At 38.2% G+C, this 16297-nt stretch overlaps 1 protein-coding gene across 6 annotated transcripts in view; it reads left to right on the top strand.

Annotated features, from left to right (window-relative positions):
* Positions 1-1532: 1532 nt before the first annotated feature.
* unc79 (unc-79 homolog, NALCN channel complex subunit) overlaps positions 1533-16297 on the top strand; it is a 59206-nt gene continuing 44441 nt past the window's right edge. For 3 of the 6 annotated variants that reach the window (XM_028437161.1, XM_028437162.1, XM_028437160.1), the window contains exons 1-8: positions 1534-1991; positions 5280-5400; positions 11263-11576; positions 13020-13190; positions 13359-13454; positions 13552-13607; positions 15453-15582; positions 15696-15760. In XM_028437161.1, coding sequence (XP_028292962.1) covers positions 1970-1991; positions 5280-5400; positions 11263-11576; positions 13020-13190; positions 13359-13454; positions 13552-13607; positions 15453-15582; positions 15696-15760 — 975 coding nt within the window. In that variant the 5' untranslated portion in view covers positions 1534-1969. Of the gene's footprint in view, positions 1992-5279; positions 5401-11262; positions 11577-13019; positions 13191-13358; positions 13455-13551; positions 13608-15452; positions 15583-15695; positions 15761-16297 lie in introns of all 6 variants that reach the window. The other 3 variants (XM_028437163.1, XM_028437164.1, XM_028437165.1) reach the window with 3 other exon arrangements.

Raw genomic sequence — 16297 nt, 5'->3', positions numbered from 1 at the left:
TGTAACAAAAACATCGAGGGCTTATGTATGTGCTTAGGAAAAGAAAATGTTCTGACACAACATGAAGATGCAGCATGTGAACTTTTACAATGTTTACTTGACCAATAATAGGCGTCAGGCATAGACGCATGTTGTCGCAGATGCATGTCAAGAACGTGAAGAAAATGATTGAATGAATACAGTAAATGAATGAATGAAGAATTAATTACTGAATGAAAGTATTAATTACTGAATGAATGATGTAGGTTTAAGGGTCACTGGTGACCAAAACTGATTATAACATTCTACCTTTTCACATTCACAAAATTTTTAAAAATTTATATCAGAAACACTGTCGTACATGCTTCAATTTAAAAGGGAAAAAATAGTCTTTACCAGTTTATTTCTGCACAACATGCAGAATAATAATTTAAAAAAAAACTAAATACTGCAAGAACATTACCGGAAAGACAGAACACATACAGTATGAGTGACTAATTCATATATTAGCCTTAAGCTCTTCATGGAGGATTTAAAGTTTAGATATAAGACAACAAAATGGATCTTAAATGTTTATGTTGCATCTGCATGTTTAGATGCTGAACTGCTCTTTTGATTTAGTGCTTAACTAGACCTTTTAAACTGATAGAAATTAACACAAATGTGGAAGGTGTCACAGCAAATTGCCCTTACAAAGGCTACTCAGGTGTTAAATATTGGGAAACAAATTCAAGAAAAGATAAGGTTGGTATGTACATAATTTGTTGGTATGTTACAATACGGGCACAGAACCACGTTTAAAAAACACGTGATTTTTTTTTCTTCTTTTTTACGTTACTTTTGACCAGATTTACAGCAATATTTGAGAAATGTGTAATATTTCCCGGTACTTTTCTCGTAAAAATATAATATAATTTTAATGTAAAAGTTAAAAATTACATTTAAATCTAAATTTGAATATAAAGCTAAATGTTAAATATTAAAGCTAAATGTTAAATATTAAAGCTAAATGTTAAATATTAAGCCTAAACATTTAATCTAAATCTAAATTTAAATGCTAAATGTTAAATCTAAATATTAAATGCTAAATCTAAATGAGGAGCGCAATCACTGTCTGAATTGACCGCGGATAGCACTCGTTTGTGTCAATGACATTTTATTTTGGTACTTCCAGTGAATTTGCATATAAACTAAATATTTAGTTGCACCCGTGACATTAGATTTAAATGTAGATTTGCATTTAACATTTAGATTTAGATTGAACATCTAGATTTGCATTTAACATCTAGATTTACATTTAGCATTTAGATTTAGATTTAACATCTAGATTTACATTTAACATTAAAATTTAACATTGACATTATATCTTTACAAGAAAAGTAATTATCACAATGTTTTTTTTTTTTGTTTTTTTTTTACAAACATTGCTGGAAATCTGGTTAAAAGTAAAATAAAATCACAGAGTTGCTGTATTCCTCCTCCACATTACCATGACACAATAACCATCTGTTGCACGTTTAGCCATTACCAAGCCTCACACTGAAACACGTGGATAATGTAGGTACTAGGTTAGATCATGCATATCCTTGGTCTGTATTCAGCTCTGAGGGGTTGTTGGATTTCTTGAATGACAATTTGTCAAAGGCGGATCAGTCCATTTGGAAAGGTATGTTAACTCAGATGTATCACAAATGTCTTCCCCATCAATCAATAATGAAACGACTGCAGTTAAACAGCAGAGTGAGAGCATTTTTATTTTGGTGGTGATGCCCGTGATTGGACGTTAAAAAAAAAAAAAAAAAAAAAGCTGAGTGTGTGAGTCAGTCCATCGTTCACAGTGGTACAACCAAGCCGAGGCTGAGCTGCTACATTCACTTTTTCACCACAGAGGGAACCACACCGCCTGGGAGCACTGGGTAGAAAAACCCTAAAAAACCATACAAAAAACCACTGTCAGTCTGGCTTTAATGTTCCCCCAGGTGTCTACGAGATGTCTACCAAGGCAGAGCAGTGTAAGTACACCTCGGTTTGTCTGTGTGTGTGTGTGTGTGTGTGTGTGTGTGTGTGTCTGTGTGTGTGTGTGTGTGTGTGTGTGTGTGTGTTTCCTTTATGGAGCGCATTTAGAAAGTGGAGATGTGGTTTTTATTTGAAGGGGTAACAGGGGGAGCTGACCGTGGTGCTGAAACCGCGGTTGCCAAGGCAGGTTGCAACACGTCTCCCCAAACCCCCCCCCCCCCACACACACACACACACACACATCATCACTGCAGAGGATGGCTGGAGCTTCTCATGCTCCCACACAGCTTCATGCTTCATGCTTCATGGTGGTGTTATCATCACTACGTATTTATGTGGTTGGGGGAAAAGGCTGCGAGAAAGAGCGAGGTGTGAATGATGCTGGTCTCAAGGTCGACCTGACAGATTATGTGCTGAACAATATGGTGGCAACTAAAGATGAATCAATCATGTGTGCTGATGATCCTCAGGTGGAACTCAGCCTATTGTCTGTCCAGCTAGGGCTGGGAGATATATCGAGATTCAAGATATATCGAGTTTTCTATTTTGGCGACGTAGAATTTTACAATATTGCCAATATCGACATTTTTCTAGCTTATTTTGTATCAAAAATAACCGTTCAGCGTTTTACGCTTGGTCTACTTCTCAGAACAGCATTAAAAATCACAATTAGATGGATCACTGAGTATGTCCTAACCAGACCTTCCCCTTAACAAGCCACACTAAGGAACTCTCTCACACGTGGTGTCCCTTAGAGGAGAAAACCCCTAAAGTGGCACATATTGTGCAGCTGCTTGTTAATAACTGAGCCTGTGTGGCATTTTGCATCAGCAAATGTAAACAGTGTCTTTTGGTCAGACTTCATTTGAGTTAAAATTATCGCAATTTATATTATATATCGCCATTTTGAGAAAAAATAATAAGATATGCATTTTGAACCATATCGCCCAATCCTTCCTGGAATCCATCCTAATCTCCTGGTATTATTCAATGTTTAATACAAGTGATTAGTCTGAAAGTGCTTATTTTAACTCTGAATTGTCACTCTGGTCAGACTTCATTTGAATTAAAATGATCAAGATTTATATTGTATATCGCCATTTGAGAAATACGAGTTTTGGACCATATCGCCCAGCCCTATGCCTAGCTTTGATGAAAACATCTGACATTTTTGGGTTGCAGTTCAGAAAAGGCTTATAGTGGATGTAGATGCTGTGTCAAGAATGACATAAACATAAAAAGAGTGCAAACCGTCACCAAAAGCTAAATCTCCTCTTTGCCAGATATTAGCAGTTATCTGGATCAGTACCATGATCATTCACACTTTAAAGGCTTGGAAGAAATCTACATCTCCATTAATAACATACACTAGGTCCAAATGTATGGACACTAGGGCTGGGCGATATGGACCAAAACTCATATCTTGCTATTTTTTCTCAAAATGACGATATGTAATATTAAGTCTTACCAGAAAGACAAATTAGGGTTAAAATTGCTGATAAAAAAAATGCCACCCAGGCTCATTTATTAACAAACAGCTGCACAATATTTGCCACTTTATATAGGCTTTTTCTCCTCCAAGAGACAGCATGTGTGAGTGAGTTCCTTAACGTGACTTATTTAGGGTTCAGAGAAGTAATGAAAATTGCAACTCCCAACAACTATTTTAAAACAAATAAGCAATAAAATATCAGAAATATGGAAAAATTGTAAGAAGAACACTGTTTGACTGTACTCTAATAGTGATAATAATATTAAATGCTTGTTTGATGTTACTTGTACTGTGTGATTGTATAAATAAAAACAAAGATATATCTCATTATAGGCAATATCCTGAATCTTGATATATTGCCCAGTACTAATGGACACCCCCATTTTTTTCTGACTGAAACTTGGTGGGGTATTTCAAGGACCAACTCAACATAACTGAGGCAAATACAAACTGAGATATAGGGTCCAGATCCAGAATCAGTATATTGATCTGGATCCCATCCAAAAATGAATAGTCTTCCATGGTACAAGATCTATCTTGTACGTTAAAATTTTGTCATAATCCAGGAAGCACTTTTGACGTAATCCTGCTAACGGAGAAACAAAAATAAACGCAGGTGAAAATATTACCTTACCACATATACGTTTTTTGTGGATTTGTTGGGTTTTTGCTTGGTAATTTCATATTTTTCAAAGTGCTATGACATGACTATTGTTGTAAGTTGCGCAATATAATTTTTTCATTTAAATGTTCACCTATTTGCACTACTCATCAATGCACTACTGCACTATTATCTTATTATTATTATTATTGTATTCTTATTTTATTTCATTATTATTATTATTATTATTATTATTATTATTATTATTACTATTATTATTATCTTGTTATTTTTATTTAGTTTGCACATATTAGTCTAACTACTCTTATATTTATGTTTATACTTCTTTTTTCATTTATTTTTCTTTATTTTCTTATTTTTCTTTATTCTAGTTGATTGTTATTATTTAATGTTATACTACCTGAGAGAGCACAGGTCACCAAAAGAAATTCCTCGTGTGTATTCATTCACCCCTGGCCAATAAAGTTGATTCTGATTCTGATTCTGATTCTGATAAATAATTGAATTGAGTTGAATATGTATAGGTACATACTGTACATGGAATTTGTTCCCTGTATTTAACTCGTCTCCGAATGAGCAGTGGGCAGCCACAGTGTAGCATTAGGGGTTAAGTGCCTTGCTCATGGGCCAACATTAAATGTGCATAGAAAATCTCTTCATCATTTGTTGCGTATGTTTCAACACGGTAAAGGAGAGACATGGGTGTTCTGCAAACCCCGCAGTAATTATTTTGTAGTGGGGTTAGTCACTGGGTCCACAAGGTTTCTTATACTGGTTTTATCCAACCAAAGACACAAAAGACCCCAAGGATCCATCACGTTCTCAGAGGGGTTTGTTTAGGAACGAGTAAGCCCTCCCTCATCTTGTCTTGGGGCTTGAACTGGCCACCTTTTGTACATGAGCTGTTTCTGTAAGCAATAGGTTAGCACCTCCTCCAGGGCTTCCTGTGACCTCTCTGCTATATGGAAAAGGTCACCTGGAGCAGGCCAGAGAGCCATGGGAACACAGACTATGTGCTTAACTTAATAATTGGAGCATCTGTGCACAAGATCAGAAGCGAGCTATGAAAATAAACAATCATGTGATAAAACAATCGGTTAACCTCTTAGAATCATGGTTATCCAACTGGTGTTGATATTGCTTTTCGCTCTCTCTCTTTATTTTGTCTAGTTGCTTCTAAGATACGATACTTGCAAGAGTATCACAACCGTGTGCAACACAATATTTACCCTGTGCCCTCGGGAACAGACATTGCAAACACACTGAAATACTTTTCGCAAACGCTGCTCAGGTAAGTATCCTGCTCCGGAGCCGTCAGGTGACGTAACAGATTGTACAGTGTTTGATATTCAGCCTTCTTAATTAGGAATCAGATTAGATTAATCACTTGTAAGCTGTACTGACACACTTGATGAAAGGAAACACAGAGAGACAACTTAAAGGAAATATAGCTGCTAATATATATATATAGATATATATGTTAGGGTTGGGACTTTATCGCGTTAATTGCGATTAATACTTACAGAAAAATTTACTCACAAGAAAAATAATGCAGTAAATTGCCTTTTTTGCACTCCCAAACAGTACTTTAAATCACCTTAATTGCAATAAATAAATTACAGAAAAATAACTCGCACAAACAAAATGCAGTTAATCACTTTTGTTTTCCACTCCAAACAGCGCGGTACCTTTCTTATAGCACAAGTTCCCGGTATACCCATAATACTGATGCACAGACTACAACACTCCATACACTGTGATTTTTATTTTTATTTTTTAAACGACGCTCCTGCCACTACCTTGCTAGGAAGGGGGCAGGGAGAGCTGTGATTGACAGCTGTGAGGCTGTTCATGAAACACAATCCTGGCTCTGATTGATTCTTTTTGCTCAGTCGCTGTCTTTACATAATGACAGCGTTAGCAAACATGACAAAAAGTCACTTTATAAGAGTTAAGGACTGCACCTTTAATGCTAAACATGTAGCAGCTAGCTCGAACAACGGTCCTTGTCCGAGCAAGACGGTGTGTCTCCAATCCACACTGAACAAGATGACAGGGTTCAGAGCCAAAATGAATAATCCATGAGAGACAAATGAACAAAGTCAGTGGATTAATGATTGTGGTGGACAGTCGACCACTCTCGGTGGCAGAGGATGTGGGCGTGGCTAGAAGCAGTGCTACAGATATCGTTATCTATACCCAACTTATGAACTGCTATGTAGAAAGACAATATAAAACAAAATGTATCAGCTTCACCAGTTGGTTTGTTTATTTCATGCGCAACAGATATTCTAACTATTTTGCACTATTTCCAATTCTCTGGATTGTTTTTATTTTAATACCCAAAACATTTGTTTTAGGAAGTTTACAAAAAAATCTGGAAAAAGCATGAATATGGCTTACTCAAATTGACGTTTGTGAACAATGCAACCATAATATTCTTTATTCATATTACACATTATGTTAGCACTCAATGATGAAAAATTATAAACACAATTTAGTTGTTTGAGCTCATTTATTGTTTTCATTGATTCAGCCATACACCAAAATCCATTTAAATTGGAAAACGTTGCTTCTCGTGTTATACATTGTTAGACGATTACATTTGATTAATCGAGATTAATTAGTTACAAAGTCTCTAATTAGAGTCCCACCTCTAATCTATATATATATATATATATATAAAGGAAAAAATAAAACAGGGATAGAAGATGCAGTATAGACTGGAGCTCCAGAGTTATGGTGCTTGTTCCCGTGGAGCCGCTGAGATAGACAACTCTGTGGTGTTTATTGATTCAGTGGTCGTTGTTAGATAAACCTTTCCCTGGGGCGGTCTGGAGTGTCCTTCCCAGAGCAGTCGCCTGAGGGATTGAGGGGGGGCAGTTCCTCCAGCTACGGCAGTTCTAGGGTCAACCCGCTCCCACGGGTGCTGTGAAAGCCTGAGAAAGGAACAACATGTTATTTCCCTTCTCCAGCACAGGTCAAGTAGTCGGCCATTTTGCATTTTTGTAGGAATCTAATATTAGCAGTGAGACCACTGACCAGGATTGGGGTCAATTACATTTTTCAGTTAGTTACATTTTCAATAACCTATGTTCAATTACAATTCAATTACGATTACAGTTACCAGCATTTTTCCAATTACAATTATTTTTTATTCCCAGAAAGTCAAGTAAAATTACGTTCTTAATTACTAAAGTTAATTTACAGTTAATTAAAATTACTGAGCCTGAAATAAATAACATAATAAGAGTTAACCTTCGTCTTATGATAACGGGTCCTAAATTGGAAAATACACTAAAACAAATAACTATCATCTAATTTCTTTCCTATCTAATGGTTACCTTGTCAAGCTTCCTAATCAATAAAATATAGGATTTAATATTTCAGGGGAAATGTGTAAAAGCTTGATATGAAGCGTGTTTTAATAATTGTTAACTACATATATGTAGTTAACAATAACTGTACATAGAACTGTAACATGGTCCCCTCCCCCCTTCCCCCCGTTTTGCATTAAATTACAATTGACAATTTTATAAAATATTTCATGGCAATTAGAATTACAAAGTCACTTACCTAAACTCAATTACAATTTCATTACAACAGATTTAAAAAAATAATTACCAGTTACGCAGTTTACAATTATAATTGACCCCAACCCTGCCACTGACTAAATTAAAAGGAAACATCTCCCCGTCTTCTCTTATTAGCTGAGTTCAAAGAGAGTGGGAATAAGGAAACTTGTATGTCCTACTTTTAATGTCATTATCAGCTCACGGTGCAACCTGTTTCAGATTGGCAGCTGGCCTAAATTCAGAATTTTATTTCTCAGCCTCGTAAGGATTAGTCCAGCACAGAGTGAGATGCTCACAGAGAATCCTGACTAAAGGGCTCCCTAGCATCCTTTCGTTGCACAGTTTCAAACATGGCCTCTCATGGCGGAGATTTCTTTTCACTGAGTGGGGTGTTAGCTCAAGTGAGGATTTTTTTTCCCCCGAGGTGCTGCATCATTAGAGTGAAAAAGAAATCACTCGGCATAATGCCACCGCTAATAGTTCCTCGATACTGAGATACGCTGCAGATTGTAGCATCCGACTCTGGTCGAGTCAGGTTTTTTTTTATCAGAGGGGGACTCTGGGATCATCTTAACACCTGTTCCTTTTGTCGCCTGAGGTGAAAAGAACAGAAGAGTGTGAAAAAGAAGGAAAGAGCAGGGATTGTGGGAGTGTTGATCCTAGAAAGTGGATCAGGAGTGTGTCATGTATCTAAAATGGAAAACTAAAGGCAGTGGATAGCTGATTAGCATAGTGTAAAGGCTTAGCAGCACAGATAACCACTAGCTTCTCTGCATCTGACAGCTTCCCACACTGTATCACTAATAGGAATGAGTGTAGACTACACTTGTTAGACTGATTCTGTATGAGGACGATGCTCACTGATACACACACAGCCTATATTTCAATCACAGAACAGGGTGTGACAGCTAACGTACGTCATGTGTTTTGTTCCAGTGCATTTCTACATGTGTTTTATGTGTCGTATATGTAACTTTATGTGCCGTTTGTGTGTATACGTGCGCGCATTTGTGTGTGTGTGTGTGTGTGTTGTGTGCGTCTTTGCGTTCAGTGTATACGTGTGACTGTGTCTGTATGTGTCAATGTTCATTGTTCCAATTGATGATGTTTTTTTCTATATGAGATATTATGGGCAGTGAAAAAGTCATACTCTGGGACGCAGTCAGCGCATTTGTGAAAATAGGCTTAAATGGATCTTCCACTGTTTTTACAAATGTGGCCTAAAATCTTTGAAATGTCCTTATTAGATTAAAATCTACGCCTAACAAAATGCTTTATTTTGCACCATATTCCCATACTCCCACCCAAAAGAGTTATATCCTCAGTGTTTGTGCATCTTCAATAGTCCGCGATTACTCGCTAACTTCAGCCACCAGAGCGTGTCAGCGCACTGAGCTCTTTTTCTCTGCTTCAATGTCAACCACCCGTTTCTATCCGCTTTCGGTAAACCAAAAAGGTTTACATCGGCATCTTTAGCTTTCCTGATTATTTAGAGCTGTCAAATTCATGGCCCGGGGTCCAAATCCGGCCCTTTGGAGCATCCAATCTGGCCCAAAGGAGAAAGTAAAAATTACAGAGAAAAAAATAATCATTGTTGAAATGAAACTCAATACTCCTGGTGCTTATATTTGCATGATTACAGTCATTTTTAGCGTAAGACTGTTGCAAAAACAATTATCCTCAAAATATTGCATAACATTTCCCTTAATTAAATAGAAATTGGTCACAAAATCTAGGAAATGTAAAGTGAAGATCCTGTAGGGACTGATATCTGTCACTTACTGCTAAAATATTTGTCAGTTTCTTACATATTTTGTATTGCGAACTAGGGTGCAATAATGTCAAAATTACTCGTTTTTCAACATAAAATCTGCTAAATGATCTAAAAAGCAGGCCAAATGATTCACTACAATATAAAACAATGGGATGTTTACAGGCAATCGGGGCTGTGACATCATCTATCACGTGATTTTCAAGATGGCGGAGTACAGGTTTTAAAATGGTAAAGTAGCCTCTTTTCTAAAAGTTAATAAAAACAAATATCGTGCAAAATAATGTGTTTTGTTAGGCATAGATCTTCTAATAAGTACATTTCAAAGATTTTAGGCCACATATTGTACAAACATTGGATAATACTGTATGTTCTGACCAAAATCTTGCAGAGTATCACTTTGAGGGGATCAGTCATGTAATAATGATACTTTCTGCTTCTAATATGAAAAGTCAACATTGTGCATTTGATATGTAGTATGTTTGACAGGTTGTTATAAAAAGATGATCCCCTTTCTCACTTGCTGATAATGCTGTAATTCCACCTTTTTGAGTGACTTTTGAGAAGCAACAAAAAAAAGCAATACATCAGCATTAATAATCTGGCCTCTATGATGATAAATCCCAAATCATTTGCCTGATAGCACAGCTTAGCTCTTTAGTAATGTGCAGGAAAAGAAAAAAAAAAAAAAAAGAGCAATGCTCTCTGGCCCCCCCTCCTCCCTCCTCTACCCTAGATGCTCCACACTCAACCCAACAAGTTTTTTGCTTTTTGTTTTCCCCCCCTTTTCCTAAGAATTTAAAATGTCCACCACCTCCCCCCCACCACCCCCCAGGCGACAGCAAACACAATTGTCCATCCTGCATTAGCTCACAAACATTAATGCTACCAGTCATCTGTCCCCTGATACAACCTATTCCTTTGTCATTATAGTTTCTCCTCGACTGTAGATTAGTCGTTACATTTATTTTAGATACCTTGAATCCATATGCCTGTTGGATCTCATTATTTCTCCTGATGATACTGGTGAAGTATCATAACGTATGCATACGGACATTATTTCTCTAGTGCAATAAACATGTGCTGTGACCGAGGAGCGTTTGATCTAAACTCACACACATGTTTATTACTGGCTGAAGCATGTTTCAGAAGTGTCACCTCTGTATTTTCCCCGAACCAACTTAGTGTCACTCCCATCCTCAATACCCCCCAATAAAGACAAGGAAATTTATTTTATTATTTTTTTGTTTTTAATAAAAGATGAACTCCACGACTCATTGGCCTTTCTGCATGGTAGCCAACCCACCTTGCTGATTGGAAAATGGCAGCCATTGAGGGACGGTTATAATTGTGCTGTCTCTTTTTTTTTTTTTTTTTTTTTTTTTTGGAGAAGTATGGGGTTGCCACTGAAAACATGCCATTTTTTATATTTTTGCTCCTTGTCACCAGATACGCATGAGATGCAGTGATCATTGCAGTTTGTGGTCATGTTTTTTCTTTTTTACGTTTTCCAAGTGCGAAGGCAGACAAAAAATGTGCTGAATTGAAACGAAAAAAGCCACTCCGAATAGACAAAGCAAAAGGAGAAAATTACCCGTGCCTTCAGTGATACGGTCCAAATAGTGAGACACTGCATCCTATGTGGGGTTTATCTGGGTTTGTTTTTTTTCTATTTACGCTGTCTCTGTAGTGCCATTTCAATGTAATGTGCTGTTTTTTTGTGTCTTTGTTGTCTCTTTTTTTCCCTTGTTCCCCTCTCCTACCCAACCCTCCCCTTCCCCATCCCCCCCTCCCGCCCCCGGAGCAGCATTCTGTCCCGCACAGGCAGGAAGGAGAACCAGGAAGCTTCCAATTTGGCCGTGCCCATGACCATGTGTCTTTTTCCTGTGCCATTCCCACTCACCCCATCTCTAAGACCACAAGTCAGTTCCATCAACCCTACAGTTACTCGCTCCCTCCTTTACAGCGTTCTGCGCGATGCCCCGTCAGACCGCGGGGGGCAGGGGCAGCAGAGTCGGGACGCTCAGCTCTCAGAGTACCCCTCTCTGGACTATCAGGGCCTCTATGTGACCCTCGTGACCCTGCTTGACCTGGTGCCCCTGCTGCAGCACGGTCAGCATGGTGAGTCAAGGCCCCAGTGCACCACTGTTTGTCATCATCATCCCCGAGCCGCCATGGCCTGCATGAAGCCACTGCTGCTTTTTGGCCTCTTTTTTGTAACGGGAGAAGAGAAAAGTCCCGCAGAGGATCTTGAGGGGATGCATGGGGGTGATTGGGAGCACGCTGGAATCCCGTCAACTTAATCGTTCATAAGCCATTGGATACAACAGACATAGGCCTTCTCTTCTGTGTATCTGACTGCATGTTTGTTATACCCCAAGCGGGAGAAGTGTTTCACTCACTTCACATGTGTTAATAATGTCAATTAAAATGTTTTATTATTTTTTCAATTTCAAATATTTAGGATACTACTGAATGTGAAATTAACCTACACTGTTGTTTATAGCAGGGGTTCTCAACCTTGGGGTCAAGCTTTCTTTAGGTCGCCAGATACCTTCATGAAACTAAATATTTGAGCCCATGTTTGGTTATTTTTTCCCTTTTTCTGCAACTACACCAAACTTGCCATATTTTTTTTTAACCTATTTTCATCACTTTTTCTTGCCATGTTTTGGCTCCTTTTAATGCTTTTTTGCTACATTACTCCCACTTCTGCCACTTCTCCATCAAATGCTAATGCCTTTTCTCCAAAATGTTCCACTTTCAAGACATTTTCGGCACTTATAGGACCTCTCCACCACTTTTCCCATCTAAAACTGCATATGATGACCCATTATTGAGCCTTTTAATATATTTTATGCTTATTTTTTATTATTTGCCAGTTTAAACTAATTGTTCTTCTAATTGACCCAATATTGTTTTTTTCTTAAAATCCAATTTCACTCCCTTTTCCACCTTTTTTGGTAACCATTAACCCATTTTATAGTATATAGATGACTATATACTATGGATCAAATAATAATAAACTTCCTGGATAACAGTGGATATTATTCAGATAAATAAATAAATATGATTGCTCTCCCCATTATTCCCCCTTATAGATGGCCATGTCTGTTCGTCAATATTCATGTCTGTGTTCAACCACCTTCAGAGACAAACTCTGGCACCTTATTTTAGGGGTCGTGGGCTGAAAAGGTTGAGAACCACTGGTTTATAGCGCCTCGGCTGCTTCACAGTCGGTGCTCTTATTTGTCATGAATATTTGACCGTTGTTTAGAAAAGCAAAAAAAAAAAAAAGCATGAAAAACCATCTTTGAGACTGCTCTACTCACACTGAGGGCAAGCTTTACTGCTGTGGCTTTTAAAGAGAATGCTCTCTGTCTTTCCAAGTAGCTTAATTTTGAATCTTTGTCTTTTCTCACTGTTATCCTGTTTGAAACCTGTAATAGTATTTATCTTAGACATCTGTGGCTGCATACGGTATGTGAATAATATAGGTGCTGTTGATTGAATGAGTGTCTGTGTATCTCTCTGTCTTTTTTTGCCTTCTCCCTTTCTTATCAGATCTGGGCCAGTCCATATTTTATACAACAACTTGCCTCCTGCCCTTTCTCAGTGATGATATTCTCAGCACTTTGCCCTATACTATGATCTCCACTTTAGCCACATTTCCCCCTTTCCTCCACAAAGACGTCATTGAGTACCTCAGCACCTCTTTTCTCCCCATGGCTATACGTAAGTATGTCTTATCAAAAGTCATGTTGGGACATTAGTTACCTGTATAAACTCAGGCTATTTAATGGAAAAAACTCCTAATAATAAGAAATCAAAACTGAACTGGAGTGTATGTGACCCAAAGTGACATCTTAGGTGCTTATCCTTGTCTGTTTCTCCTGTGTTTAGTGGGCTCCACTCGGAAAGAAGGCGGAGTCCCAGCTTATGTCAATTTGTCTGCCTCATCTATGCTCATGATCGCAATGCAATACACCTCAAATCCAGGTATAGCTTAGTATTGCCTGCTTTTCAAGCCAATATTCCATTGTTTTCTGTTGAATTTTCTCTGATCTAAACTCACTTTTTTCTTTTTTTTTTCTAGTTTATCACTGTCAATTATTGGAGTGTTTAATGAAGCACAAACAAGAAGTGTGGAAGGTACTCGCTTTTTAAATATCAACCGGAACAACACAAGGGATGGAACTGAAAATGTGTCATTCTAATGATTAACTTCCCAGTTTCTATGTCAACAGGACATGAAAACTCCAAGACTGTGTACTGAAATCGCATACTAACGTTCTACACACTACACACTCATATATACTGTCTACTATATACTATTTGAATGATTAAGATGATGACCGTTCCTCTAGAAGTATATTTCCAAGTTTCCCAAAATGCATTTCGAACCTACGACAAAAGCCTGAATCACACTGAGGCTAAATATCTCTGTTGATTCTCCACCTTTGAACATTCTGAAAGGATTTTAAGTGAGAAAGTGGTGATTTGATCCATCAAACTCGTGGCAAACACATTTCATTCCAATATTTCTGAGATTTTCAAAGACCCTCCATTGGGCCACTGAATAAACTTCCGGTTAACTTCAAAACAAAAGCCCTATTTACATAAGCGTTAAAAAACTGATGGTAGACAAAAAGAGATGCTTGTGTTTTGAAAGGGACGATTTTACGTTCCGTTCATAACGCATCACGGGGCGGTTGAGTATGACTAGTGTGCCCACCGTGCAAACTTCAGAAATGTCCCGATATAGTATAGAGCAGTGTATTTCTCGCATACTCAATCTTTCCATACTATCTAATATGAACGCACTACATACTCATATTGATGTCAGACTGATTAGTACATTAGTAAGCGATTGTGATAGCGTCCAACGCATTAAGTAAAAGGAAATCAGAACTGTCCACCTTGTTGCATGGCTGCTACTTCCTGATCATGATTGCAGCTTCCTGTGTGGTGAATCAATAACATACAAAAACTGGTCTCTCAACTCTCTTGATGGTCAACTTCTAGCCTTTCAAAACAAAAGCCCTGCATACAGCTTTACAGGAACTAACAAATAAATTCAACACCATGACGTCACAAAATAGCTTAAATAACTAGTCGACTTGGAAAAGAACTGACCTTCTTGCTGATTTGACACTCACTAACTGCTACCTCATGACACAGGAAGATGTGATTAGCTCCTGCACAAGAAGACTTGGAATTTTGGATAACACTTTACTTGAAGTTCTTACATAAAGGCTAACATTACATTGTTATCATTAATACATGACACCTGTCATTAGCATGAATAAGGTGTCATGAAGGCTGTCACTAAGTATTGTTCGTTATCTGAACCCCTAACCCAACCTAACCTTGCTAGATCCCTCCACCTAACCCAAGAAATGCCAACATAGCTCTAAAGGTGTCATCATTTAGCCAACGACACTTAATGACAGCATAATGTCATTATCTGGCTCAGTGGAAGAGTGGGATGTCCAGTAACCGAAGGGTTGGGGGTTCAAATCCCGCTCTAACCGAGTCATTGTCGTTGTGTCCTTGGGCAAGGCACTTTACCCACATTGCCTTGTATGAGTGAGTATGAATTGTGCATGAATGTTGGTGGTGGTCAGAGGGGCCGTAGGCGCGAAATAGCAGCCACACCTCTGTCAGTCTGCCCTAGGGCAGCTGTGGCTACATTGTAGCTTACCACCACCGGTATGACTGTGTGAGTGACTGGTGTGAATGATAATTATTATTATTATGTCAACCTTATGTATAAAACTTCAAGTAAAGTGTCACCGAATTTGTCTTCAGTTGACGCAAATTGCAAAGACAGTGAAAACAAGTGTGATTTTAATGTTCAAATATTTTTTATACAATAAAAAATAAGCCTTTGCTACATAAATGACACTGTAAAAAAGTATTTCTTAAAAAAGCTTATTTTCCTTTTTTCTATATAGCTATTATAGAACGTAACGATTGATGTCTTATTGTATGCAGGACCTTCTTTATGTCATATCCTATGGCCCATCCCAAGTCAAACCTCCAGCTGTACAGATGCTGTTCCATTACTGGCCTAACCTTAAGCCCCCAGGGGCCATCAGTGAATACAGAGGGCTGCAGTACACAGGTCAGAGCATTTCCACATCACTTCTGCTTTGTTTTTTAGATTTTAAACCAATCCTTCAGCTTTACCCTGACTCTTTGCTTTTCTTCCCTCTTCTCATGCATTTTCTGGTTCAGCCTGGAATCCCATCCACTGTCAACATATCGAATGTCACAATGCCATCAATAAACCTGCTGTCAAGGTGAATACAGTTGGTAAAAATTCATGAAGTGTGCAAGCCTATGGCAAAGTGCTCTAAATCTGATTTTTTTTTTTCTTCTTCTCTTGACATGTTCACTGGGAGTACATGTGGCTTAACTCAACCACATGTGTGTTTACTTTTATGAGCCTGCAGTAAATAAACCAGTGCATGCTGCTTTAACTGTGTGCACAGAGTGATGACATCATCTGTGTACTTAACATCACAAGTTATTGGTGCTCTATCCGCATCACCTGCTGTACCTGCGCTGTGGGGGAAAATAACAAATGGAGCAGAAACAGGGGCAGGAAAAAAAAAGATCTGGATTTCAATTACCTGGAGCAGTAAAGGGGGGGAGGGGCCATTAATTGGAAGCATTGACCCTTTGCTGCCCTTGCACACAATGTGGCATAAAGTGAGCACAGTAAATTACAGTCCACCATGAAGGCTGAGGCCATGAGGACTGGGACAGTCCTCGGGTGTAAGAAGATGAAGCAACATATGCAGGCAACCATCCATACAGTGGAAAGATGAGGCTGT

The sequence above is a fragment of the Gouania willdenowi genome, chromosome 22, assembly GCF_900634775.1.
Source record: "Gouania willdenowi chromosome 22, fGouWil2.1, whole genome shotgun sequence".
NCBI lineage: Eukaryota > Metazoa > Chordata > Actinopteri > Blenniiformes > Gobiesocidae > Gouania > Gouania willdenowi.
The sequence above is the reverse complement of the archived record's forward strand: the minus strand, read 5'-3'. Positions and strand labels throughout refer to the sequence as shown.